The sequence below is a fragment of the Poromitra crassiceps genome, assembly GCF_964638095.1.
Source record: "Poromitra crassiceps genome assembly, chromosome: 3".
In the NCBI taxonomy this organism is placed as follows: domain Eukaryota; kingdom Metazoa; phylum Chordata; class Actinopteri; order Beryciformes; family Melamphaidae; genus Poromitra; species Poromitra crassiceps.
The window spans coordinates 90,698,831-90,726,760 of NC_139625.1; the positions used below are offsets into that span (position 1 = coordinate 90,698,831).

At 42.9% G+C, this 27,930-nt stretch overlaps 1 protein-coding gene across 1 annotated transcript in view; it reads right to left on the minus strand.

Annotated features, from left to right (window-relative positions):
• Positions 1-27,930, minus strand: part of nrxn3a (neurexin 3a) — a gene marked incomplete at its 3' end in the record, with an annotated part of 673,655 nt that overhangs the window by 474,506 nt on the left and 171,219 nt on the right. The window contains exon 5 of the mRNA XM_083634400.1: positions 826-1,119. Within this exon, the coding sequence (XP_083490526.1) occupies positions 826-1,119 (294 nt within the window). The remainder of the gene's footprint in view (positions 1-825; positions 1,120-27,930) is intronic.

A 27,930-nucleotide genomic window follows, 5' to 3' on the forward strand; every position in this document is an offset into this window, starting at 1 on the left:
AGGTCAGAGTGACCTTGACCTTTGACCACCACCATCAGTTCATCCTTGAGTCCAAGTGGACATCTTTTGCCAGATATAATGATCTATGAGTTATCATGTTAAGGAGAATGGGACGGACGGACAGACAACCCGAAAACATAATGGGCTCTATCTTCGCGGAAGTGGTAATTTACCGTTTGCGCTCGTTTAACGCCGGCGCAATGCAGATCGGGGCCGTGGACAAGCGCATGCCTGTTATAAATGTACTGGACATAGGTGTGCCACATGTGAAACCAGGCGTTTCAGCGCTCAAATGTGGGGATGGATGGCATTATCCTATCGTCAGCAGCGCGCAATTACTTTGCGCTAAGAGCTTTGCGCTAAGACCTTTCAAAAGCACCTCTTACGCGCTAAAACACTCGCTGCGCTTGGGCGCACCACAATCTCCGCACTGTGCAGCGCAGAAACGTCATTACATGCGGACGTTCCACGCCAGGACATCAAATTCTGCTGCTAAAATTGGGTAACCAGCAGATTATTCGGTGAGGCAATCAACTATAATTCACTGAGAAAAGAAAAGAGTTGATTGGCAAGTTCTACTGATATAGAACTCTTTCATCCCCATATCAGTTAGTCTCCTAAACTCGGGTCATAATAAGCATCTACTGTAACTATGATGCACTTGCACTTTAATTGTATGTTTGCACACGTTTGCACTGTCTTGTGGTTTGCACTGTTGTTTTGTATGTAGCAGCCTGTATGTATGTCAGAGACAAATTTCCCTTGGCATAAATAAAATAATCTTGAATCTTGAAGACTAGTGTTGGTTGAGGCTCATCAACTGACCTTGGTGTTCTTCTGGCTGCGGGCGGCCTCCTTGCGCTCCTGGGGCTTGCCATGGGTGAAGAGGATGAGGCCGTTGGGCTCGGTGGTGCGGAAGTCAAAGGAGATGGATCCCATCCGCTTGGTGTTCCATTTGGGGAGGCTGATGTAGGCCTCTGGGGTCTCGAAGGAGATGGGGTCCAGGGTGGCCACGTTCTCACACTTGTAGGACACCTCACCCTGGATCTTCATCTTGGGGTCCACGATGCGAGCCAGGCGGGACAACTCTAGACGGATGTCATTATTCTTGTACACAACCTGTGAGTGGGGAAAGATAGTGTGAGCCTTACATTTTTGATTTGATGGTAAAGGCATTGGCATACATGTTATTGTTACTGTAGTAGGGTTTTTGAGTATTATTTGAAGACAGTCATTTTTGTGGGTGGGAAATGTGAGTATTTTATGACTACATTTTAAATCATGACTCCACTGTAACTATACAGATATATTCATTAAATTGTAGTCTCTTAAAACAGATGTGTTGGCTCCCGCGATTTGCAAATGCGTCCGCCTACCCGTCTGTAGTTCATAGAAGAGAAAGTTTGTCAAAATGGAAATAAGGCGGGACATCCGCTCATTTCTCCAATCAGCTGCCTCAGTTTTGTTAACATGCGTCATGATTGGTCGAATACCACCAAACTTCCTCCGGACTGAAGCACTTTTTTTCTTAGGGAAGATGACAACTTCCTCTGGCCAAACTTTAACGTGCTAAAGTACAGACTGTCTCTGGAGCAGTCGCAGATTGTGGAAGAGATAGACTGGCTTGAGAGACTATTCAATTGTGTGCGCGCGTGTGTGTGTGTGTGTGTGTGTGTGTGTGTGTGTGTGTGCGTATTATATCTATAAGGTTGGATGTTCAGTCAAGATTCATTCTTTGACAGTGAATGGGTAGCTGACTTTGTGGATCCAGTACCAGGCAGATGTTATTGGTATATGGGTGTATTTCCAGGTAAATAAATGCATTACAGTGAAATAAGCTCAATGGGAGGTACACAGTCAAGACATGAGACCACAGTTATTCTCCCATTCATTCTGTATTTTAATAAGACCACCAAGTTATTTAAGTGTTTGTGTTCAAAAGAGGTTTGCCAGCTTTTCTTGTAATAAATAGAAATGCACGAGAGCCTATTGGATTTTTTGTTGGTGTTGTTGATTGGCCGGTTGCCGACAGCGATATATGCGTGCACCACCTAATATATATATACAGTATATATATATATATATATATATATATATATATATATACATATGTATGTATATATATATACTCTTGCCAGTAAATTGAGGCAAAAAATTGGGTTCCTGTATAGGAACAGATCCAGCTTCCCGATGATTAGTCGGAAAAGAGTAATCGAAGCAATTTTTCTGTCTGTATTGGATTACGGGGATGTGATTTACAGACACGCCTCTACTTCTATTCTTAAGCCCCTAGACTCTGTATATATATATATATATATATATATATATGATATCTGTATATCACTCAGCCATTAGATTTATCACCGGTGATAAATATGATACTCATCACTGTGTTTTATATAATAGAGTTGGCTGGTGTTCGTAGCACAAAGACGAAAATTGCACTGGCATTTGTTTTTATATAAAGCCTTAATTGGAGACTGTCCAGATTATCTCACTTCGTTACTGAAATGGAAATCTGGCTATTATAGCACACGTACCACAAACTGGCTCACTCTTGTGATTCCAAGAGTTCATACGGAACTCGGAAAAACTGCTTTTAACTACTGTGCACCTCATACATGGAACACCATTCAACAAACACTAAAACTCAATACCCTGGTATCTTTCGGTCAATTTAAATCTCTGATCACCAACCATTCCACCACCATAACCTGCGCTTGTTTTGATTGACTGTACACACTTTATATTTTTTTTACCATTTATTATGTTTGCATTTTGTACATTTACTGTATTTATTATGTATGTATTTCTTTACTCGACATCATTGCAAATGAGGCTTGTCCTCAATGAATTTTTGAGTTTAAATAAAGATTGAATGAATATATATACGGTATATATATATATATATATATACTGTATATATATATACTGTGTGTGCTGCGTGCACCATGCGTGCTATGTAAAACATGCCAGATGTGTTTAACATTTTATTTCATTTAAGATTCATCCTACTTAAACAGGCTTGGATGATATCGACTTGACATATTGGCAGAAATGTCACATCAGGCCAATGGCGATATTGAATTCTAAAGCCTTTATCGGCCGATACCGAAGACGTGCCGATATCATCAAGCATCACTAGTAAGAATAGTATGTTTTCTCGTAAATATCAGACCTTTTCTCATTGTGATATCTTTTCTACATAGCTGACAACAAGAACTAGAAGAAAACAGCTCCTAATAATGATAAAGCTTCCAAGATGAATGCACAATACACTTCTGTGTGTGAACTTTGGTTTGAGCTGACAAATGTACCAACCTGCCTATCAGGACTGGAATATTGGATTGCTTTAATGGGGATTTTTTCGTGTTAAAATAGCCTTTTTAGCATTTCGCTTATCAGCAAAAAACAAGCAAAAAAACAAAAAACAAACAAAAAACAACAAAAAATGAGGGAAACCAGGCCACTAAAACAAACCCTCTCAGAGATATCCCACAGCTCATTAGGGAGCCAGGGTATTTTTTAGCAGCCTGTCTGCTAAAGTTCATGTGAATCAGTGCCTAGTCAGTATTGATATGCCTGTATTGAATACCAATAGGCCAGGCTGGAGCTACACAATAGTAGACCGAGCAGAGGTAATTGACTCTCCGTGAGCTGACATATGCATCTGGGTCTGCTCTGCCTGATAGCCAGGCTAATGGCTTGACAAAAGGAGTACACACGCGCACACACACACACGCACACACGTGCACACACACACGTGCACGCACACACGTGCACATGCACACACACGCGCAGCCACCCACCCATGCACGCACGCACGCACGCGTGGTCCCTGCTGCTCCCTCCAGCATTCTCCCACCAATAAAGCATTTCAAGATTCAAAAAGACATGGTTCAACGTCATCGTTACGCCGCCAGAGAGTCATGATGCAGCCTGGATCACTGCTACTCTGCATCCATGTCGGTAACGTTCATTGTTATTACTGTCAAAACCAACAGCGGCAGTTAAGTGTATCACTGATGGTGAAATGTGCAATTAATCCACCGTTCACATGCGTGCCAAACCGAACCGTCGAGGCTGCCGTGTTGCTGTGTGTGTGTGTGTGTGTGTGTGTGTGTGTGTGTGTGTGTGTGTGTGTAGGTGTGTGTGTGTGTAGGTGTGCTCGTTGTAGTCCAGGGAGTGCCACAAGTGGGTGGGGGTGAACATTAAAGCAGGACGTTTGAAACACCACCCCGTAGTAGGGAAACGAGAGGGGATCTCACCAAGTGCCCCCAGAACCTTTCCGTGACATTATGACTGACTGACTGACTGACTGAATCAATGAATGAATGACTCACCCCAAAAAGCACCTACTGACCACATGGTCATGATGCGCACATGGTACAAAGTGAAACTATTTGTGCGCGCGCAGTGCAGCTGTCACACACAAGAGGATGGACACACAGCAAGGACACTCTCAGGAGTGACACACAGCCAGGACAGTCTCAGGACACTCTCAGGAGTGACACACAGCCAGGACACTCTCAGGAGTGACACACAGCCAGCACACTCTCAGGAGTGACACACAGCCAGGACACTCTCAGGAGTGACACACAGCCAGCACACTCTCAGGAGTGACACACAGCCAGGACACTCTCAGGAGTGACACACAGCCAGGACACTCTGAGGAGTGACACACAGCCAGCACACTCTCAGGAGTGACACACAGCCAGGACACTATCAGGAGTGACACACAGCCAGCACACTCTCAGGAGTGACACACAGCCAGGACACTCTCAGGAGTGACACACAGCCAGGACACTCTGAGGAGTGACACACAGCCAGCACACTCTCAGGAGTGACACACAGCCAGCACACTCTCAGGAGTGACACACAGCCAGGACACTCTGAGGAGTGACACACAGCCAGGACACTCTCAGGAGTGACACACAGCCAGCACACTCTCAGGAGTGACACACAGCCAGGACACTCTCAGGAGTGACACACAGCCAGCACACTCTCAGGAGTGACACACAGCCAGCACACTCTCAGGAGCGACACACAGCCAGCACACTCTCAGGAGTGACACACAGCCAGGACACTCTCAGGAGTGACACACAGCCAGCACACTCTCAGGAGTGACACACAGCCAGGACACTCTCAGGAGTGACACACAGCCAGGACACTCTCAGGAGTGACACACAGCCAGGACGGACACTCTCAGGAGTGACACACAGCCAGGACACTCTCAGGAGTGACACACAGCCAGGACACTCTCAGGAGTGACACACAGCCAGGGCACTATCAGGAGTGACACACAGCCAGGACACTCTCAGGAGTGACACACAGCCAGCACACTCTCAGGAGTGACACACAGCAAGGACACTCTCAGGAGTGACACACAGCCAGGGCACTATCAGGAGTGACACACAGCAAGGACAGTCTCAGGAGTGACACACAGCCAGCACACTCTCAGGAGTGACACACAGCCAGCACACTCTCAGGAGTGACACACAGCCAGGACACTCTCAGGAGTGACACACAGCCAGCACACTCTCAGGAGTGACACACAGCCAGGACACTCTCAGGAGTGACACACAGCCAGGACACTCTCAGGAGTGACACACAGCCAGGACGGACACTCTCAGGAGTGACACACAGCCAGGACACTCTCAGGAGTGACACACAGCCAGGACACTCTCAGGAGTGACACACAGCCAGGGCACTATCAGGAGTGACACACAGCCAGGACACTCTCAGGAGTGACACACAGCCAGCACACTCTCAGGAGTGACACACAGCAAGGACACTCTCAGGAGTGACACACAGCCAGGGCACTATCAGGAGTGACACACAGCAAGGACACTCTCAGGAGTGACACACAGCCAGGGCACTATCAGGAGTGACACACAGCCAGGGCACTATCAGGAGTGACACACAGCAAGGACACTCTCAGGAGTGACACACAGCCAGGGCACTATCAGGAGTGACACACAGCCAGGACACTCTCAGGAGTGACACACAGCCAGGACCAGTGTTGGGAAGTAACGAGTTACTAGTTACTCGTTACTGTAATTACTTTTTCCAAGTAACGAGTAGTGTAACGAATTACTATAGAATATAAGTAATAATATTACCGTTACTTCAAGATAAAACAACTCGTTACATCTTTTGTTGAGTCCATTCTGTGATGCCGCTGCGCTGCAAAACGACACGCAGTCGGCATTCACTGATCACAAGCAGCATGGCTTTAACGCTCCCAAAACAAGGTGACGTCACCGCAGAACACATTCAGAGCACCCTCTCTGCCCTGCTGAGACAAGGAGGAAAATCCGTGGCTGGATATATTCCCATGACTTTGTTTTTGTCGGGAAGAAAAGTGACACGAACATCAAAGTCAAATGTAAACGGTGTCCAGGACAGGTAGGTTACTAACACTCTTTCCACTGTGAAAAACACCAGCTCAAACTTCCTAACGTTAACGTTACGAGACGAGAGGACAGCACAACAGAAACCAGAAAACTGTTCATATACAGAGATAACGTAAAAACTCACAAGCTGGTGGACATCAAACATTGCTGTTATTATTGCCAGGTTAATGTTAATGTTGCAGAGCTAACGTTATTTGTGACACAAACTTGTTACGCAAAGATGTAGCCTATATGTATTGAGTTTGCATTGGCAGTGCATACTGCATTCTATAAAACAGAAGCTGTTTAAAAGATTGCACCTTGTCATCACTTTGAGCCAGGTGTGCTCTTCATCAAGCATCTCTGTAGGAAGCTGTGCTCTGGCAAAGCCATTAGTTTAAATTGAACGGCACATAATAGACCTAGTTCACACATTCGCACCGCAAAATCTGCATTTTGATGAGAAAAACGCTATGGGCCTTTTTCACAATGGCCATTTGTGTCTAGAAGACAGAGTATACACAGGTGCAACCAACTAACTAATTAGGGCTCCGGCACTGGAACACCTAAATGGACTGGAAGTTTGAAGCCCTAATTAACATCTTGGTGCACCTGTGTTACCTCCTGCCTTTTAGACACAAAATCGCTGCAGTGAAAAAGGCCTATTGCCATTTGTGTGGAATGTAACGGAAAAGTAATATAGTAGTATGTAACTAATTACTTTTGGCACGGAGTAATAAGTAAAGTAATAATATTACTTTTGAAAATAGTAACGAGTAATATGTAATATATTACTTTTTTAAAGTAACGTGCCCAACACTGGCCAGGACACTCTCAGGAGTGCATTTTTGACATGGAAATATAAAGAACATTTGACTTACAAATATGCAGAAGAAGGTGGCAACATTCAGTGCATCACGAGCGCATTGTCCTCGTGTTTGCGTACATTCAGAGTGACCCAGACAAATGGGCTCAGCAAGACGATTTTTAAGTATTCCAAAAGTAATCCAAAGTATTTAGGATACTTTACGTTACATAAAGTGATAATATGGAAGATTTCAGTTTTCTTGTCTCTGACAACACCTACACCTACTGTATGGCCATGAGCAGTAATTGCAGATGAGATCCACACAGTGGCGCATATGTGACGTGAAGGGTCTCTTCTTTGACTTCTTCTTCTTCAATATATTCAAGTTGGCCAGTGGGGGGCGGTAATGCAACGATTGGATGCCAACCGCGCACACATCTCAAAAGAAGAAGTTGGTCTAGTTAGCAGAGCAGAAGAGTTGTGACATCTCATTCACTCCAATGGACCAGTTTTTGGATTAAGCAGCGCGGTCGGGTTGCAGCAGAATGGACAATGTGTGATGTACTTTTGAAAGGCTAAGATGTTTAAAGAATCAACTTGTATCAGCTTTATTTGATGCATTAAAACGTAGCATGAGAGCCCTTCCTGGCTAGACCCCGCTACGTGAGGCTACGTGAGGCTACATGAGGCTACGTGAGGCTACGTCAGTCACGCATTTTGGACTTCCGTTGGTCCACTCTCTCTTCTATATTACTCTGGTAGGACGTTGAGAGTGTTGCCAGATTGGGTCGTTTCCCTTGCGCCGTTTTGTGTGCGTTCTGGCAGTCTGTGGACGGGAAACCATCACCTGCATCTGGCAACACTGGTAGTCAAACTTGTTCCTACTCCGCCTACCCCCTCTCTGGCAGACAATTCTGCTGGGTGAGACGAGAAACGCGTCAAGAACTGTGTGCCGCTTGTGATATCTTTCAGGTTTTTAAGTTTGGGGGGCGGGGAAAGTGTCGCCACAGACACAAGCTCATTATTGTTGCAATACAGAGAGATGCAAGGCTTTCATCAATGAGCCATAGGCTCAATCACCATTGTGTTCACTCACTTGATGATATACAGTATAGTGACTTTATTTACATGACCATCTTAGGTATTCTCACTTTAACTTGAGTAATCTAATGGAATACATTACAACATTACCTTGGCCTACTCTACTTGTGACTCAAAACACCAGTCACAAATCCTGCTTTCAGGCCCAAATCCAGCTGACATTCTGTTACCATCAAACTAGACAAGCGCAGTTTCCCGTATGAGCAAGTGTCCTCTACTGACTGAGTCAACACACACACTAAGTGTCCTCTACTGACTGAGTCAACACACACACTAAGTGTCCTCTACTGACTGAGTCAACACACACACTAAGTGTCCTCTACTGACTGAGTCAACACACACACTAAGTGTCCTCTACTGACTGAGTCAACACACACACTAAGTGTCCTCTACTGACTGAGTCAACACACACACTAAGTGTCCTCTACTGACTGAGTCAACACACACACTAAGTGTCCTCTACTGACTGAATCAACACACACACACTAAGTGTCCTCTACTGACTGAGTCAACACACACACTAAGTGTCCTCTACTGACTGAGTCAACACACACACTAAGTGTCCTCTACTGACTGAGTCAACACACACACCAAGTGTCCTCTACTGACTGAGTCAACACACACACTAAGTGTCCTCTACTGACTGAGTCAACACACACACTAAGTGTCCTCTACTGACTGAGTCAACACACACACTAAGTGTCCTCTACTGACTGAGTCAACACACACACTAAGTGTCCTCTACTGACTGAGTCAACACACACACTAAGTGTCCTCTACTGACTGAGTCAACACACACACACTAAGTGTCCTCTAATGACTGAGTCAACACACACACTAAGTGGCCACTCTTTGATCACAGCAGCCCTAAATGCTGTCAATAACAAAGGGAGGATGGAGGCACGGAGGGGGATGTGTGTGGAAATTGAAATCTGCTCAAGTGGAAAATTGAAGTCCTTTTTTTGCCTCTGATTCTCTGGGCAGAGAAACACCCTCTCTCTGGTTATATTTGGGCCAACACAAATACATATTATGAACACACACATGACATACACACACACAAACAAACAAACACTCTTTTATAATAATGCATGACCCTCTCTTCCTCGCCTAGGGGTTTGTCTGAGTGGATACCCGGCGCTCTGTGGGTAGATTGAGGGGCCTGGCTGAGATTATCCATAATCCGCCCAGCAGATTTGACAGTAAATCAACTCATGCTGGGTTTAGTCCAATCAGATCGCGGTTAATTTGTAAACAACCTCTCAGAGCCAATCGAGCTCTGCTTTTCACATACCCCCAGGTTGGTCCCGCCTACCCACATTAGTTATGCATGCATCTCAATAGCCCTGTATTTGAGACCTTTGACCTTTTGACCTTTTGAGCGGTGAGCGGGGACCAGAGCGGTACCGGAGCGAAAGTTGGAGCGGCACCGATCACCCGCTCAGTCCCGCTCCAGTTTCGATCACATGTTCGAACCAGAATGCATCGGTGCGTGGCCATGTGCACGCCCACTATTTTCTTGCCAGCTGCTGCGAGACGAGGAGGAAGAGAAACGAACATGTAGCCGACTCTGCTGAGCTCATGTTATTTGTAGAGAGCAATGCCCATTGCCCAGGTGTTTAAACCCCTTTTGATCTTTTTTATTCTTTTGAGCAGAGCGGAGCGGTGACTGCGAGCGGGTGAAATCTGTATGGAGCGGGGAGCGGTCTGGAGCGGAGCGGCCTGGAGCGGAGCGGCTGGGAGTGCTGGAGCGGGTGGAAAGAGACGCTCCGTGAGCGAGGAGCGGTAATTATCACCGCTCCACTCCGCTCACATGCTCTGATGCACACGCAGGCTTAGCTAAGGGTCTTACCTACGTGTGTATTATGGCATTCACAGACTAGTCGACTAGTAAAACCACTAGTCGACACTGTGCTTAGTAGTTGACTAGTCGTTTTAGCAACAAAAAAAAACAAAAAAAAATTATCTTTAAGAAAGAACATGAGGTATTTACACGACATACATGGACTATCATATCCCATATCCCCCACAAAGAACATCAAAACACAACAAAACAAAACAAGAAAACTGCATAAGATACACAATAATCCAAGAACAAACAAGACTATTGGACAAACAACCAAACAAAAACAATGCATTCAAAGTAAATATATAGATCTTGCCCTGTTGGCAGCTAGGAAATGCATAGCTTTAAATTAGAAAGCATCCAATCCCCCAGCTGTAGTTCACTGGTGGAATGAACTCTCAAGCTACCATACGTTAGAGATGCTGCGATCCGATCATGTGATCGGATATCGGCGCGATATCAGCCAAAAAACATGGATCGGATCGGATCGGATTCCAGCGAAAATGACCGATCCAAGGCTCCAATATAAGCACTCCATTCCATGACTCCGCTCCAGGATTTCTATCCAGCATGCAGCAGCAGCAGCAGCAGCACACAGAGGCCGCGTTGAGCCTAGGATGGCCAGGGCCAAAACGTTGTCTTGCTTCAACATACATCGCATCGCATAAACCATTTCCACCCGCAGGTTTGAGGAGTAGCTAACATAAACGTCAGATAAATACTCTATAGGCTAACGTTACCCACTGAGGCAGCTAACATGGCTAATTAGCTAGCTAACACCAGCTATCTTTCTCCTCTAACTCACGTTAACGACATGTTAGTTGACTGAGCGAACGGCGCTGTACAGCAGGTCGTTATTAAAAAACGTATTGCACTGAAGAGAAGTAAGATTAGATAATGACGAAAGACTCCTCCAATCTGGCAGTGGAAATGTATGCACAAACAGGGACAGGGCTGTGTGTGTGAGAGAGAGACACAGGGACAGGGCTGTGTGTGTATGTGTCCTGTGTGAGACAGAGTGGGGGTGTATGTGTGAGGAAACAATAATTATTTGTGTCCAGTGTTCACCCATTACAAAAGAAGTGTGTATTTGATTGTTATGTTTTAGTTTTACATCAAATTAATTAGATGAACTAAATCGTTTACATACTATATTACCAAAGCACACACATACATACCTAACCCTAAAAATGTTTGTTGCCTGCTAGCTATCAGACAGCATAGAGAGACTTAAATATGTGCTGTATCGGTATCGGATCGAAATCGGTATCGAATCGGGTATCGAAATTTGATCGGAATCGGATCGGTTTTGAGCTAAAATATCGAAATCGGATCGGAATTGAAAAATCTCGATCGCAGCATCTCTACCATACGTTGGATAACATTTACTACAAGAGCAAAGGCAGATTCTTAGACATCCCCAAAATATGGCAACCACATACAGAGTTTGACTTTAAGAACTTTTTACCCCAGTGTCATTAGGCTTATCAGGATAGGAGCTGAATGCATTGTTTTTGTTTGGTTGTTTGTCCAATAGTCTTGTTTGTTTTGGATTATTGTGTATCTTATGCAGTTTTCTTGTTTTGTTTTGTTGTGTTTTGATGTTCTTTGTGGGGGATATGGGATATGATAGTCCATGTATGTCGTGTAAATACCTCATGTTCTTTCTTGAAGATAAAAATAAAAAAAAATAAAAAAAAATAAACGACTAGTCGACTAACTTTAGGGACGACTAGTCGACTAGTAAAATTCACTAGTCGTGAATGCCCTAGTGTGTATGAGGAGGGCATAATTTGTGTTCATAAGATGCATAGCGTTAAAGTCCCTGGAAACCAGAAATAATTTTTTATTATTTAGCATTTTGAGTTCATCAAATCACAGGAAACTACTCTATGTTAATAAGCCACCAGCCAAATTTGAACGATGATGAACGTCGCAAAGTATATAAATTTAGGTTTGACAGTCATGACAAAAGTCATGAGAATCAATAAACTGGCACACTTTGAGATCAAAATGAAGAGACTAGATCTATGAAGAACTACACACATCAATATCTTCTTTACCGTTCTGTGGTTTTACAGCGATGAAAAAATAATTGTTTCCCTATATATACTATATATATTCTGCATACAGGTTACTATACGGTAGAATTATGCTTGCATACATAATACCAAAATCACTTCAGGGGAGTTTCAAGTAAAGTAACATTTTGCTTTGTAGGCAAAACAAAAGTAAAATTAAATCAAAAGGGAACTTCCTAACTTATTGGCTGGAATAATATTCCGACAAGATGATAATATACTGTAAGCACTAAAGCAGGAGTTTGCAGTCAACTAGTTGAAATGAATATGTGGCAGTATTTGTGGGGGTCAAAATCTATGTAGGGTGTACCACCACAAATAGATCAGTGTATGGGAAACACTGACTATTAAATTGTGTGACTAGAAAGACACCAATAAATCTGAGAAAATGTACTTTAATTTTGAACATCAGCACTACAACGGTGGCATTACAAATGGTATTATGAAATTATTGTGGGAAAAAACAAGAATGCCACTTTTTTTCATGAACTTTAAGCAGAAAATTAAAAAATAGTTTTAAAGCAAAAATAAATAATAAATAAAGATCATTTTAACAGAAACTGCTACTAATGACCACCATGGATTGGATTTTTTGTTTGTTTTTGGGTGGGCTGAGACTATTTTTGGGTGGTCTAAAGCCCACCCAAAAAAGGCCTAGAACCGCCCCTGAAACGGAGAGAGAGAGAGAGAGAGAGAGAGAAGGAAAGAGAGATGGAGTGTGTGTGTGTGTGTGTGTGTGTGTGTTCGCTCGTTGCTCGGTGCATACTGACACAGAGGAAGAGAGAGTCTGCCGCTGCGAGTGCACAGCGCTACTGTGTGTGTGTGCGTGCGTGTGATTTGATTAAATCTTATGACGTGATAAGATCATTCATTTTAACACCGCGCGCACCGCTCTCTTCAATGAGGAAGTGGAAATCCAGACCTTGTACAAAAGTGGCAATTTTGGGGGTTTGGGTTGAAACTAATGTCTCCTACTTTCTGAGGCACACAATTACTCACATAAGACCCTAAATTTAATAGTTAGAAGGCTTTTGTGGATTTTGGTTTCCAGGGACTTTAACTAACGTTAGTTGCTGGTCTAACCAGAACAGTGGAGTCACACTGCAGCCCAGAGGGAGCGCTTGTAAGTGTGAGTTTTGCTTTCACTTATTCCTCCATAAAAACAAACGGTGTTACCATGTTATGTGGTGATTATGTAATCAGTGTATCCCCCACTACCGTGTAACACCGGTAACACCGACTAAGCCCAAGCCTAGTTTATGGGCTAGAAATTCTGCCAGATTACAGACACTAGGCACCATTTTCCCCTTCATTTGGAGGACAAAATTCTCCTGAAATGAAGATTGATTGACAGCTGCCATGTTGTGATATGATTGGTTGAATTGTGGTAGAAATTTGAACCAGTGGTGGCAGTGGTGGCCCAACGGTTAGAGAAGCGAGCTTGTGATCGGAAGGTCGTCGGTTCAATCCCCAGAACCGGCAGGATAACTCTGGGTGGGGACAGTGAAAAGGCAGCGCTTGCCCCTCCATCACTACCACCACTGAGGTGCCCTTGAGCAAGGCCCTTAACCCCCAACTGCTCCAGTGGAGCTGCTCAGTGGCCAGCAAATCAGACTGTGGTTGTACTGGTCAGCTTCCAGGTATGAATGTGTGTGTGCATGTGAACAGGGCGCTCCTGAAAAAGAGAGCATTGCTCTCAGTGAGACTCCCCCTGTATAAATAAAGGTAAAAAAAAAAAAAAAAAAAGTACTAGGTGACGTCAGCAAACTGTACATTACTGTTATGAATGAAATCTTTAGAAGTGAACTTTTGATGTGAAAAAGTGTAAAAAACTAAAGAAATTTGATTTTTGTGATTTTTTTGGCATACATTATTAAATAGAGCACTGAATACCCAGGTATTTGAACTAAAAGAAAAGAAAAGTCATTTTTGGTTTCAGCTCGACTTTAAAGCCGTCGGTTAGAGAGCCTGCAAGAGTGACCTTGAAAACAACAGTGAAGGTAAATGTCATCAGTGCCGCTGACCCCCCCCCCCCCCCCCCCCCGATGCATTTTTCATTACCTAAATCAAATTAGTCAGCCTGTAATTTCCTCAAACATCACAAAGCAACGCCGTCTCGCAATGACACAAATAGAAACGGATAGCTTTGCAATTTGGCCCGTCGTCATTTCGGAGTGTGGAACAGACGTAAAGGCAAAATGTCAGCCTGACATTTCCCTCTCGTCTTTCTTCTCTCTCTCTCTCTCTGTCTTCCCCTCTTTCTCCATCTTCAGATATGTGATGATACTTGCAGGTTGAGGTCTTTCATTGAGTTGCTGAGACGTTGATGGAGCCCCTTTGAAGACTTAAATCTCTTGAAAATTACTGTAGGTACGAGCCTGGCAGTGCTATACTATTCTATACTATACTATACTATACTATAGTGCTATACTATTCTCATTTCCACAACTCTTTCAAATGAACGAATGTCCGTTTTGCTGCTCTCTATCGTCAATTGATACCACACAATAGTGATTCAAGTCATAAGAAGAAGACATAAGAAGACCATGAGGCTACGTCTTTAATTCAATGTCACTATGACTACACCTGTATATCCTGGTACAGTGGTTCAATGTCACTATGACTACACCTGTATATAATAATAATAATAATAATAATAATAAATTCAATTTATATAGCACACTTTAAAATCCAAGGACTTCACAAGGTGCTTTACAGATGCATGATAAAAGCAATCAAGCAATCAAACGGGGAGAAAAAAAAAAAAAAAAAAAAAAGCTACTAAAAGAATAAAAGGATAAAAACATAACATGTGTAAAGAGAGAGGGAGGAGCTTAGGGGAAAGCTAAAATAAATAAGTGGGTTTTGAGTTTTGATTTAAAAACGTCAAAAGAGTCTGTAGCCCTGAGTGGTCCTGGGAGCTGATTCCACAGCCGGGGGCCCAGTGAGGAGAAGGCACGGTCACCCATGCTTGTGAGTTTGGTCCTAGGGACAGAAAGGAGGTTGGAGCTGCATGATCGGAGTGTCCGGGGTGAGGATTGAGGGGTGACTAGTTCTTGGAGGTAGGTTGGAGTTTGTAGGTGATGCAGTGGTTAACTGGGAGCCAGTGAAGGGAGTGCAGAACCGGGGTGATGAGCTCTGACTTGCGTGTTTTTGTGAGAATCCGGGCGGCACATTTTTGGACATATTGAAGTTTCTGGATGGTTTTGGAGGGAAGGCCAGCGAATAGGGAGTTGCATTAATCTAAGCGGGAGTTAATGAAGGAATGAACCAGTTTTTCTGCATCAGGTTTGCTTAGTGAGGGGCGTAGTTTGGAGATGTTCTTCAGATGGAAAAAGGAGGTTTGGCAGACGGATTCGATGTGTGCGTCGAGAGATAGTGATGAATTCAGTGTGACACCAAGGTTAGTTATGAGTGAGGATATATCCTGGTACAGTGGTATAATGTCACTATGACTACACCTGTATGGTACAGTGGTATAATGTCACTATGACTACACCTGTATGGTACAGTGGTATAATGTCACTATGACTACACCTGTATGGTACAGTGGTATAATGTCACTATGACTACCCCTGTATGGTACAGTGGTATAATGTCACTATGAATACACCTGTATGGTACAGTGGTATAATGTCACTATGACTACACCTGTATGGTACAGTGGTATAATGTCACTATGAATACACCTGTATGGTACAGTGGTATAATGTCACTATGACTACACCTGTATGGTACAGTGGTATAATGTCACTATGAATACACCTGTATGGTACAGTGGTATAATGTCACTATGACTACACCTGTATGGTACAGTGGTATAATGTCACTATGAATACACCTGTATATCCTGGTACAGTGGTATAATGTCACTATGACTACACCTGTATATCCTGGTACAGTGGTTTAATGTCACTATGACTACACCTGTATATCCTGGTACAGTGGTTTAATGTCACTATGACTACACCTGTATATCCTGGTACAGTGGTTTAATGTCACTATGACTACACCTGTATATCCTGGTACAGTGGTATAATGTCACTATGACTACAGCTGTATATCCTGGTACAGTGGTATAATGTCACTATTACTACACCTGTATATCCTGGTACAGTGGTTTAATGTCACTATGACTACACCTGTATATCCTGGTACAGTGGTATAATGTCACTATGACTACACCTGTATATCCTGGTACAGTGGTTTAACTAAAAAATCTAAGACAGGCTTCAAAAAGCTCAAAACCTTAACCTCAGTCCAAGAACGCACATGAGCCCAAACCATTTTAAAGAGTTGATTTGGCTCCCTATTGAAGGCAGAGTTCAACAGCTAAAACTTATCGTGGTCTATAAAATTTTACATAACCTTTGTCCAAATTATTTTACTAAGTACTTCCAGATTAGGGGATTAATAGCTGACTAAATTCTCTTAATATTAAAAACCTTCTAAAAATGCATGCTGAGTAAGCTACAGTAATATAGTGCAAAACCTTTCTTTGACTGGTGTTTGAACTTGTGTTGGTTTATATCTCTCATAACTTAAGGAAATAGATTTCACTTTCTTATGATTTATTTAACACTGTCCCTCTTTTCATCTTTCTCTTTCTCTCTCTCTCTCTCTCTCTCTCTCTCTCTCTCTCTCTCTCTCACACACACACACACACACACACACACACACACACACATACAGACGCACACGGACACACATACAGACGCACACGGACACACACCATCACTCTGTTATCCTTTCACATCAGAAGCAGTCTTCAGAACAGGCCTGTCTGTTTGACTGATTGCACGGGAGGGGAGGAAAAAACCATCTGAAACCCAGCACACACACACGCACACGCACGCACACACGTGCACGCGCACACACACACACACACACACACACACACACACACACACACACACACACACAGGCACGCACACACACACACACACACACACACACAGGCACGCGCACACACACACACACACACACACACACACACACACACACACACACACACGTAAGCACAAAAGGCATTTGACAGCATTACAGTACACATTTACAACCTATCACGACTTGCTTGCTGATAAAAGAGTGCATATATCATATATAAAATGGGGGTTGTGGCAAGGCGTGTGTGTGTGTGTGTGTGTGTGTGTGTGTATGTGTGTGTGTGTGTGTTGAGGGGTTGATGGGGGCAACTGACAGGATGACAAGTCACTTTCAGGTGCCGCCTCCAAACAATAATAATAAAAGGGCCTTTGAACAGGCGAAGGCACTTTATCAGCACGCTGCAGACGCTGCTGCTCCAAAAACATGAGCATCAAGCATTAGCAGAGACGGATGGTGAGGGCAACACCCGCTGCACATGAATACACACATAACACACACACACACACACACAAGTGTTGGGCAAGTTACTCTGGAAAAGTAATCAGTTACTCATTACTGATTACTCCTTAAAAAAGGAATACAAGTTACTTTACTGATTACTTTTTCAAAGAGTAACTAGTTACGTTACTAGTTACTTCTTTTTTTACCCTAAAATACCTTACTAGAGATGCGCGGATGAGCTTTTATGCCATCCTAATCTGCGTGTATGCATGAACCGTCCGCCCGCCATAAATCCGCGCAAATTATTTCATACTATTTATAGATCCGCGCCCGCCATGCACCCGACGCTATAAACGCTATAAAACGTTATAAAAGGAGCGAACTTACGGTTTCTGCTGCCGTTGGTGCGATCGCTGCAGTCTTCAGCGGAGACTCCTTTTTGAGGGTGACATCATTGACCATATATGGACGAAAAGTGTAGCCTTGCGACCTAGCACATGGCTATTGTTGTTTTGTTTACGGCCGTGGGTCCTTTGGGGGATCTACAATAGGCGACTAAGAATGTGGCTGATGAAAAATGTAGCTTAAAATACGTTCATAGACTAGAGAACGTAATTAATATTATTTTTACTCATTAATGATACATCGTTTAAACCGCCCGCAACCCATCCGCTATTAATCAGAATGTTTATTTTTATGATCTGGCCCACCCGCGGGGTGGGATATCCGCGGTCAGCGCGGTTATAACTGCGGCACGCGCATCACTATACCTTACAATTAAGTTGTTACATGTCTAGCATGTCACTGTATTAATTATTTTCGCTTTGGTATTATATATTATGTTAAAAGAAACGCCAAAGGCATTTTACTTTGAAATTCGGTTAGAAAGAACAGGAAGTGGTGTGTTAAGACCTGCTAGCTTCACACGCGAAAATACGTGAAATGAGAGAGTCAGACAGATAACGTGAGTGTAAAGAAAGATGCTGTTACTGTCGGAGTGGTAATAAAACAACACAGCCTCAATGCAAACGTTTCAAGCGGCGTTGCTGTAAGAAAAGTGATGATGATCTGTCAACATTCCCTGGGCCGTCTGACTACAGTCAGAAGGCTTTGACCAGAAGGTTCCCAGCAAACATTTTCACGTATAACGACCGTCTGCTGCACGTCAAACCACTACATCTAGTCAGGGTCTAATTATATATTCTGAATGGAAATCTTAGCGACGTAATTCCTCTACTTCCCCACAACGTGTCCAGATTCAACGATTTTTGAAAGACAAAAGATCGCACCTCATGCGGGATTCGATCCTGCGGCGTCAGCTTCGCAGTCATGTGTCTTATCCATTAGGCCACCGAATTAGTTACAAATACTACGGATTTGGTCATATATAGAGATACTTAACATTGAGCACTTAGCATTTTGACGGTCCCGACTGGAAGTTGCGTTGATAGGCTAGCTGCCTCGCTAATTCTGTTTCATGATTTCAACCAGCGATGAGACAGGTATATTTATATAATTTACGATAATATATATCCAACGTGACTTTAGCAGACAGCATAGCACATCCAAAACCCACAACACTGCGTTTAGTTACGGCAAGAGAAATGGGACACAGGATTCAGGAAGTTTGTGATAAATACAAGCCCATAGCAAGAGACACTTGCACTTATATGACATAAACGTGTTTTCATATTAAAAAAAGAAAAGGGCGTTCAATAAAAGTCGTCATTGCAGGTGGAGATGTCACACTGTGAGTATCTGATCACACAACAGGTAAATTGAATCAAATGTCATTTTTATTCAACAAAAACACAAAAGACACCTACATGTGGTGTTTTCAAAGCAATATGAGGTAAATATTTTTTGTTTTGAAGTGACAGTCTAAACGTTACTTTGGAGGAATGTGGAGAGAACGTCAGACTTAGATGGTAGATGCCAAACCACAATTCTATCGTCTGGTGATGTCGCGGTCAAGACGATGTTTGCTGGGTTAGGAAGTAACAAAGTGTACAACACTTACCCAAAGTGTATCTGTTAATTAGGGCTGCATGATATGAGGAAAATATGCGATGTGCGATAACACTGTTCAATATTGCGATGACGATATGATCTGCGATAAAAAAAAAAGCTATAAATAAACAAATATTAAAGGGTAGGCTATATATTAACTACAGTAGCATGTATTTCTGCTTTAAAAGATACACAGCTAACATAGACCACAAACATTGAATTGAACAATTATTTCTATTCAAACATGCTTTTATTGAACATCCCAGCAAACATTTTCACGTATAACGACCGTCTGCTGCACGTCAAACCACTACATCTAGTCAGGGTCTAATTATATATTCTGAATGGAAATCTTAGCGACGTAATTCCTCTACTTCCCCACAACGTGTCCAGATTCAACGATTTTTGAAAGACAAAAGATCGCACCTCATGCGGGATTCAATCCTGCCGCGCCCGCTTCGCAGTCATGTGTCTTATCCATTAGGCCACCGAATTAGTTACAAATGCTACGGATTTGGTCATATATAGAGATACTTAACATTGAGCACTTAGCATTTTGACGGTCCCGACTGGAAGTTGCGTTGATAGGCTAGCTGCCTCGCTAATTCTGTTTCATGATTTCAACCAGCGATGAGACAGGTATATTTATATCATTTACGATAATATAACCAACGTGACTTTAGCAGACAGCATAGCACATCCAAAAACCCACAACACTGCGTTTAGTTAAGGCAAGAGAAATGGGACAATACCACAGGATTCAGGAAGTTTGTGATAAATACAAGCCCATAGCAAGAGACACTTGCACTTATATGACATAAACGTGTTTTCATATTAAAAAAAGAAAAGGGCGTTCAATAAAAGTCGTCATTGCAGGTGGAGTGCATGTCACACTGTGAGTATCTGATCACACAACAGGTAAATTGTCAATCAAATGACATTTTATTCAACAAAAACACAAAAGACACCTACATGTGGTGTTTTCAAAGCAATATGAGGTCAATATTTTTTGTTTTGAAGTGACAGTCTAAACGTTACTTTGGAGGAATGTGGAGAGAACGTCAGACTTAGATGGTAGATGCCAAACCACAATTCTATCGTCTGGTGATGTCGCGGTCAAGACGATGTTTGCTGGGATATTGCACTTGAATAGGGGTGTACAAAGCTCAAACTCAGAGAATCTCTACATTCAAGCAATTTTAAACCCCCTGGCCTGAAGTAAAAAAAAAATGTTTTCCTACAGTTGAATGTTGGAGTTCAAAGCAGAATAATATACTGTATGTGAATAGGGTTGCGAGGGTGCGGTGTCAACCAAAAAGCCATTGCGGTGGTTCCACAGTGAAACTGAACGGTTGACGGTGGGGGTATTAATTAATTTATGAATTAATTAATTGATTTATGAAGTAGCTGCGATACTGTTTGGCTGCGCCGCTGCACGTTCACAACAGGACAGCTGATCTCTGCATGAGAGACACCAGTGGATAGGCTACTACAGCACAGTCAAGCGGCTGAAGCACTATAGGCTATCACTACCAGCAACATTGAAAGGCGCAAATGACGTTAACGATAGGCCTACAGATCCAGACCAACAACGTGTGTGATGCTGGCAGAAAACAGGCAGAATTACAGGCGGATAACGTTAGTTATCGCGTGGCTTTTGAATTACGTTATTTGAGAGAGAGAAACACAGCAGCATGGATGTAATGGAAGCGACTTCATGGAAACAGGCGAGTTGAATTCACAGTTGAAGACCTGTTCATTACTCACATTGGGTTGAAAACAGGAAAGAATGTGAAAGTGTCGTCTTTTTAAACATTTTCACAAGTGACTTCTGCTGCTCATCTAGTCCGCCTCCCCTCCGCTCTACTCTGCTTTTCTGAACTGCACCTGGGGATAACGGGTGCGCTTGTTCAACAACGCCTGCACCTCCCCTGAGCGTTACGTTGAGTGGAGTTAGCCTTTTTTATGATTAAATCTGCAAATTTGTAATTCAAACAGGTAATTAATCACGATGGTCTGATGTAGAAGGCTCAGAGGTCCGCCTCCCCTCCGCACTACTGCTTCTCTAACATACTAGGGTGCGCTTGTTTAATACCGGCCGCACGTCCCCCGTGCGTCACGTTGAGCAGTTTGCCTTTTTTATTATTCAATCTGCAAATGTTTAATTCAATCAGGTAATTAAAATAAAATAAAAAACGATGGTCCAATGTAGAAGGTTCAGTGGTCGATGGAGGTTAGCAACCATAATGTGCAGAGTTTGACACTAGACATGAAAGACACATGAAAGAGCATTAGCTCTTCCTGTAGGCCTAATTTAAAGTTTTTTTCATCGCGATGACACGTGACTTTTGCGATGTGTTCATCACGCTGACAATCTCAGAATTCTGACTTTAATCTCATAAGACTTTTTATCTCAGAATTCTGACACCCCCACCAGAACCCTGACGTTAAACTCACAATTCTAACTTTATTTTCTGAATTCTGACTTTATTCTGAGGGAACATAGTGGTGAGGGAAGATCGAATTGCCTCACATTGCTATGTGAATTGTATGTGTGTGTGTGTGCACTGGCGCATGTGTGTGTGTGAGCAGCTGAAAGTGAGATTGAAAACGACGGCAGGATAAAAATCCACCAGCGCATTATCTCTATCAGCCAGACACACGCACGCACGCACACACACATACACACACACGCACACACACACTCATCTGTCTGTGAATGAGCAATGTAACACAATATTACCCAAGAGGCGTCCCACACCCTTCACAGCAAACACACTTCAACTACTCTGTGTGTGTGTGTGTGTGTGTGTCCTGAGAGGTATAATATCTACCTCATATACACACGCACACACACACACACACACACACACACACACACACACACACACACACACACGCGCACGCGCGCACGCACGCACACACACAATAGTCTAAGTGCATTATACGATACTTGCATCGATGGCAGCATTTTCACGGTGTGTTAAAAAGTGATTTATTGTGTAGACCTATTTATGTAGGAATGCACAATATTGGATTTTTTGCCGATATGTGACACGCTGATATTTTCCAACTCTTTTGGCCGATTGCCAATACCATATGCCTGCATTTTGTCCCGCCTAATTTCAGAGATCAAACGTCTCTGACACATCATGACACATGATTATTACATTTGTTCATTCATTCCAAATGTACACATTCACATTCAAAATGAGAGAAAACTACTTCAACTTAGGTTATGTAAAACATGGCATATTTGTATTTATGTAACATTTCCTTTCAAACAAAACTAAGATTAATTTAAAAATGATTGGATGGTCCTCTCCCTAACCCGCTCTCTAAGGGTCTATCGGCATATTGGCAGAAATGTTCATTTAAAGCCTTTATCAGCCGATACCGATGACATGTCGACATCATCGTATTATCATCATTATTATTATTGTTGTTTATTTGAGGAACAATGCACATTAACACTTTGAGTGCCACGCCCTTGGGCAAAAGGTTGCTGTACTGTGCCACATAGGCCGCAATGCATTTTAATATAGCCATATCATTTTTTGTGTTCCTCTTATATGGACAACCAATAGCCTCAATGAAACTTTGAACCCTTCTGTTTCATTTAAAAAAAAAAACTGTGTTTATAAACCGTTCCATTTTGGAAATACACCCCTCTGAAAAAGAGTGTTTTCGACCGAAAAGAGCATGCTGAAATTAGTTTCTGAGATAATCACATCTTTATGTTAGAAAGGCGACAGAATGAATTCTGCTTTGAGTTGAACAAAATGCTATAGCTGAAATGAAAGGTTAGAATGTCTAGTTTACCTGCGGGAAAAGTATGTCAAAAGAATGTGTTGTTTATTTTCTACAAATATTAGTATACAGCTTGGTCTAACATCAAAATGCTCACTTTCATGGGGTCATGCTGGATGTTGAAGTCCATATTTCCACAAAGAAAGAAGATATCAACTTTTTTTTTTTCTGGATGAAACTACACATTCTAAGCTTTCATTTTTTGTGTAACATAACAATATTCAAACACAAAATTTCCTGCATTGTTTTATTTTCTTGAAAAGAACCTGCGTGCGCAGACCCTACACCTTCTTGCTGGTCTTGATTTACTGCTGGTGGGCATCAGATAGCCTATTCTAGCTTGTTTGCTCATTATGCATCGAGCCTGCTGCCTGGGTGTGTCAGTGTACTGTGAATGGTTGTATGCTGTAGTGGCATGCGTGCCCCCAACCCCCTCCTCCCCCTCCTTCGTGGTGGGAGGAGTTTGCTCTGTTTGATCTGCACTGAAAAAGTCCGCTGCCTGCATCCCCCTGCTTTTTTACAGCGTGTCGCCAGCTCCCAGCTGAGAATAATGTAATTTTTCAGAAAGACCCTGGTGTCGCCGTGTCGGCAACTAAATCATATGGATGGACTATCGCAGTGGACACGGTAGGGGCTCAATTATGGCAGCAGATGACTGCTGTTCATAGGCACAGCTAACGGTATGCACGCTTCATGCATATCATTGCGATTTCCGTTTCCTCATCACTTCTTCTCTCTTTTCTCTAATCTGGAGAGGACTGTCGCCACCTAAGGGTTCTGTAAAATAGGTTAGACACATTCAATAGCTCCCATAGGCGATGTAAGAGGCTTAGATCGACATTCCCCCGTCAAAATATGAATTTGGAGTTATTGACGCCATTTGGCATCGCTGGCAGCGTACGGTAAATTTCTCTTGACGCCATATGGCGTCGCTGGCACTCAATGTGTTAAGGAACATTACTTACTGTACCCAGCGTTAGCCAGACGCAGCCGGCTCATTTTCAAATCCTGTGACCCATCCTCTACTAGGAACCTTCCTAGAACTAGGAGCAGTGGGCAGCCACAGTGCAGCGCCCAGGGTCCAACATACATGTCTTTGACAGGAGTATTAACAATAACATACATGTCTTTGACAGGAGTATTAACACTAACATACATGTCTTTGACAGGAGTATTAACCCTAACATACATGTCTTTGACAGGAGTATTAACCCTAACATACATGTCTTTGACAGGAGTATTAACACTAACATACATGTCTTTGACAGGAGTATTAACCCTAACATACGTGTCTTTGACAGGAGTATTAACCCTAACATACATGTCTTTGACAGGAGTATTAACCCTAACATACATGTCTTTGACAGGAGTATTAACCCTAACATACATGTCTTTGACAGGAGTATTAACCCTAACATACATGTCTTTGACAGGAGTATTAACCCTAACATACATGTATTTGACAGGAGTATTAACCCTAACATACATGTCTTTGACAGGAGTATTAACCCTAACATACGTGTCTTTGACAGGAGTATTAACCCTAACATACATGTCTTTGACAGGAGTATTAACCCTAACATACATGTCTCTGACAGGAGTATTAACCCTAACATACATGTCTTTGACAGGAGTATTAACCCTAACATACATGTCTTTGACAGGAGTATTAACCCTAACATACATGTCTTTGACAGGAGTATTAACACTAACATACATGTATTTGACAGGAGTATTAACCCTAACATACGTGTCTTTGACAGGATTATTAACCCTAACATACATGTCTTTGACAGGAGTATTAACCCTAACATACATGTCTTTGACAGGAGTATTAACCATAACATACATGTCTTTGACAGGAGTATTAACCCTAACATACATGTCTTTGACAGGAGTATTAACCCTAACATACATGTCTTTGACAGGAGTATTAACTCTAACATACATGTCATTGACAGGAGTATTAACCCTAACATACATGTATTTGACAGGAGTATTAACCCTAACATACATGTCTTTGACAGGAGTATTAACCCTAACATACATGTCTTTGACAGGAGTATTAACCCTAACATACATGTCTTTGACAGGAGTATTAACCCTAACATACATGTCTTTGACAGGAGTATTAACCCTAACATACATGTCATTGACAGGAGTATTAACACTAACATACATGTCTTTGACAGGAGTATTAACCCTAACATACATGTCTTTGACAGGAGTATTAACCCTAACATACATGTCTTTGACAGGAGTATTAACCCTAACATACATGTCTTTGACAGGAGTATTAACCCTAACATACATGTATTTGACAGGAGTATTAACCCTAACATACATGTCTTTGACAGGAGTATTAACCCTAACATACGTGTCTTTGACAGGAGTATTAACCCTAACATACATGTCTTTGACAGGAGTATTAACCCTAACATACATGTCTCTGACAGGAGTATTAACCCTAACATACATGTCTTTGACAGGAGTATTAACCCTAACATACATGTCTTTGACAGGAGTATTAACCCTAACATACATGTCTTTGACAGGAGTATTAACACTAACATACATGTATTTGACAGGAGTATTAACCCTAACATACGTGTCTTTGACAGGAGTATTAACCCTAACATACATGTCTTTGACAGGAGTATTAACCATAACATACATGTCTTTGACAGGAGTATTAACACTAACATACATGTCTTTGACAGGAGTATAAACCGCAAAAAAACAGGCTTTGCGCCTGCCTACCCGTGACTCTGGAAGATAGCATCCTGTTTTTAGGCTGCGAAATGCGCTTTACGCTGAAGAGGCGTGGCGCAGTGCCAGAATAGGCCAGAATGGGCGTTTCGGCCTTAAATACCAGCCTAAAGCGATCTTTTCGTTAATTTTGCGGTTAGCGCTTTTCAAAACCAGGCCTTATTCACTGCGCAGGCTCCCCTACCAAACGCCACACACAGACACACATGTGCATTTCTCCCAGCATGCATTGAGGCTTACTACATTTTTACAAGAAAAAGCAACCAAATTAGCCTAAGCTAAGTGGTAGCTTAGGCTAATTTGGTTAAATAATATTTATATTAACACAACATGCAATTCTAGAACATTTCAATATTGGACAAAATAAAAGATAAAAATCAAAACACAACCCTATGTCAAACATACATGTAATCCAGGTCGTATATATATCCTTCGTAAATATGTGTTATAGTCAAGTGACAACCGTCCGCTCCAACAAGACTTAGCTTACTTGACGCGTACTTTTTCAACAAAAACATATTTATGCCATGACTTTACATAGTCTGTATATTTATGTTGCATCATTTAGCCTGTGCTGTGATGTGCAGGAGCAGCAGGTAGCCTACAAGTTATACAACTACCTGCCCTGAATGAGCCGAGTGGGGGTGCTTGTTCACTATTGTGAAAGTTATGTTTACAACATAAAGATCATGGAATTGAATGCTATCAGGAATGTCACCGATAGTTAACGTTCTATATTGTAGGCTACAGGGAGACCATCAGCCCTGCTGAACAGATCTGTATTTGCCTGGCTGTAGGTTGAATTGTTTTATTCAGGCTATGATCTGTGATGTGCTGAGATATCCAAATTGGCATGAAGAGATGACAGCATGCAGCCGCAACCCGGACTGGATCCAGTGGATCGGAGCTTCGAAAGGAAGAAAGTCATTGCTTTACTGCAGTTCACCGATAACCACAGTTGTGAAAAATTCTACGCTTAAAAGGCGTGGTTAAGTGGTTAGCGCCGGCTTCAGCGTCGAGGACAAATTGGTGAATGTGCCTGACCACGCCCACTAATAGTGCTGCGCCCGGCCTTAAATTAGCGTTTAAGGCCTGGGGGAAGATAGAGCCCAGTGTCAGTTAGTTCTAACAGCTCATCTGCACTTTGTGTTTCTCTATGTGGACATGTGTACTTCTGTGAGCTTAGGAGTGCATGAGAGAGAGAGAGAGAGAGAGAGAGAGAGGGGGAGAGAGAGAGAGAGGGAGAGAGAGAGGGGGAGAGAGAGAGAGAGAGAGGGAGAGAGAGAGGTGTGTGTGTGTGTGTGTGTGTGTGTGTGTGTGTGTGTGTGTGTGTGTGTGTGTGTGTGTGTGTGTGTGGCACTGGGTGACACAAACATTAATCATCCGTAGCTGTCTGCCTCTCCCATAAATCTCTGCCTACTGCCACTGCCCACAGCCCTGTGTGTGTGTGTGTGTGTGTGTGTGTGTGTGTGTGTCTCCAGGACTGACTGTCTGCCAGGTCACAGAGGAGAGTAGACCTCCTCTCAAACACTGCTCAAGATGGCACCCATTGCCACCAAGCCACTGCCTGCTGCACTGCCTGCTGCACAGCCTGCTGCACTGCCTGCTGCACAGCCTGCTGCACTGCCTGCTGCACTGCCTGCTGCACAGCCTGCTCCCCTGAATACAGTGCTTTCAAAGCACCCATCCTAACTATAATTGGACTAGCGTATGTCTCTCTATCACTCTCTCTGTCCTTCGCGTATCTTGAGAACCGTTCGTCTGATCGACTTCAAACTCGGG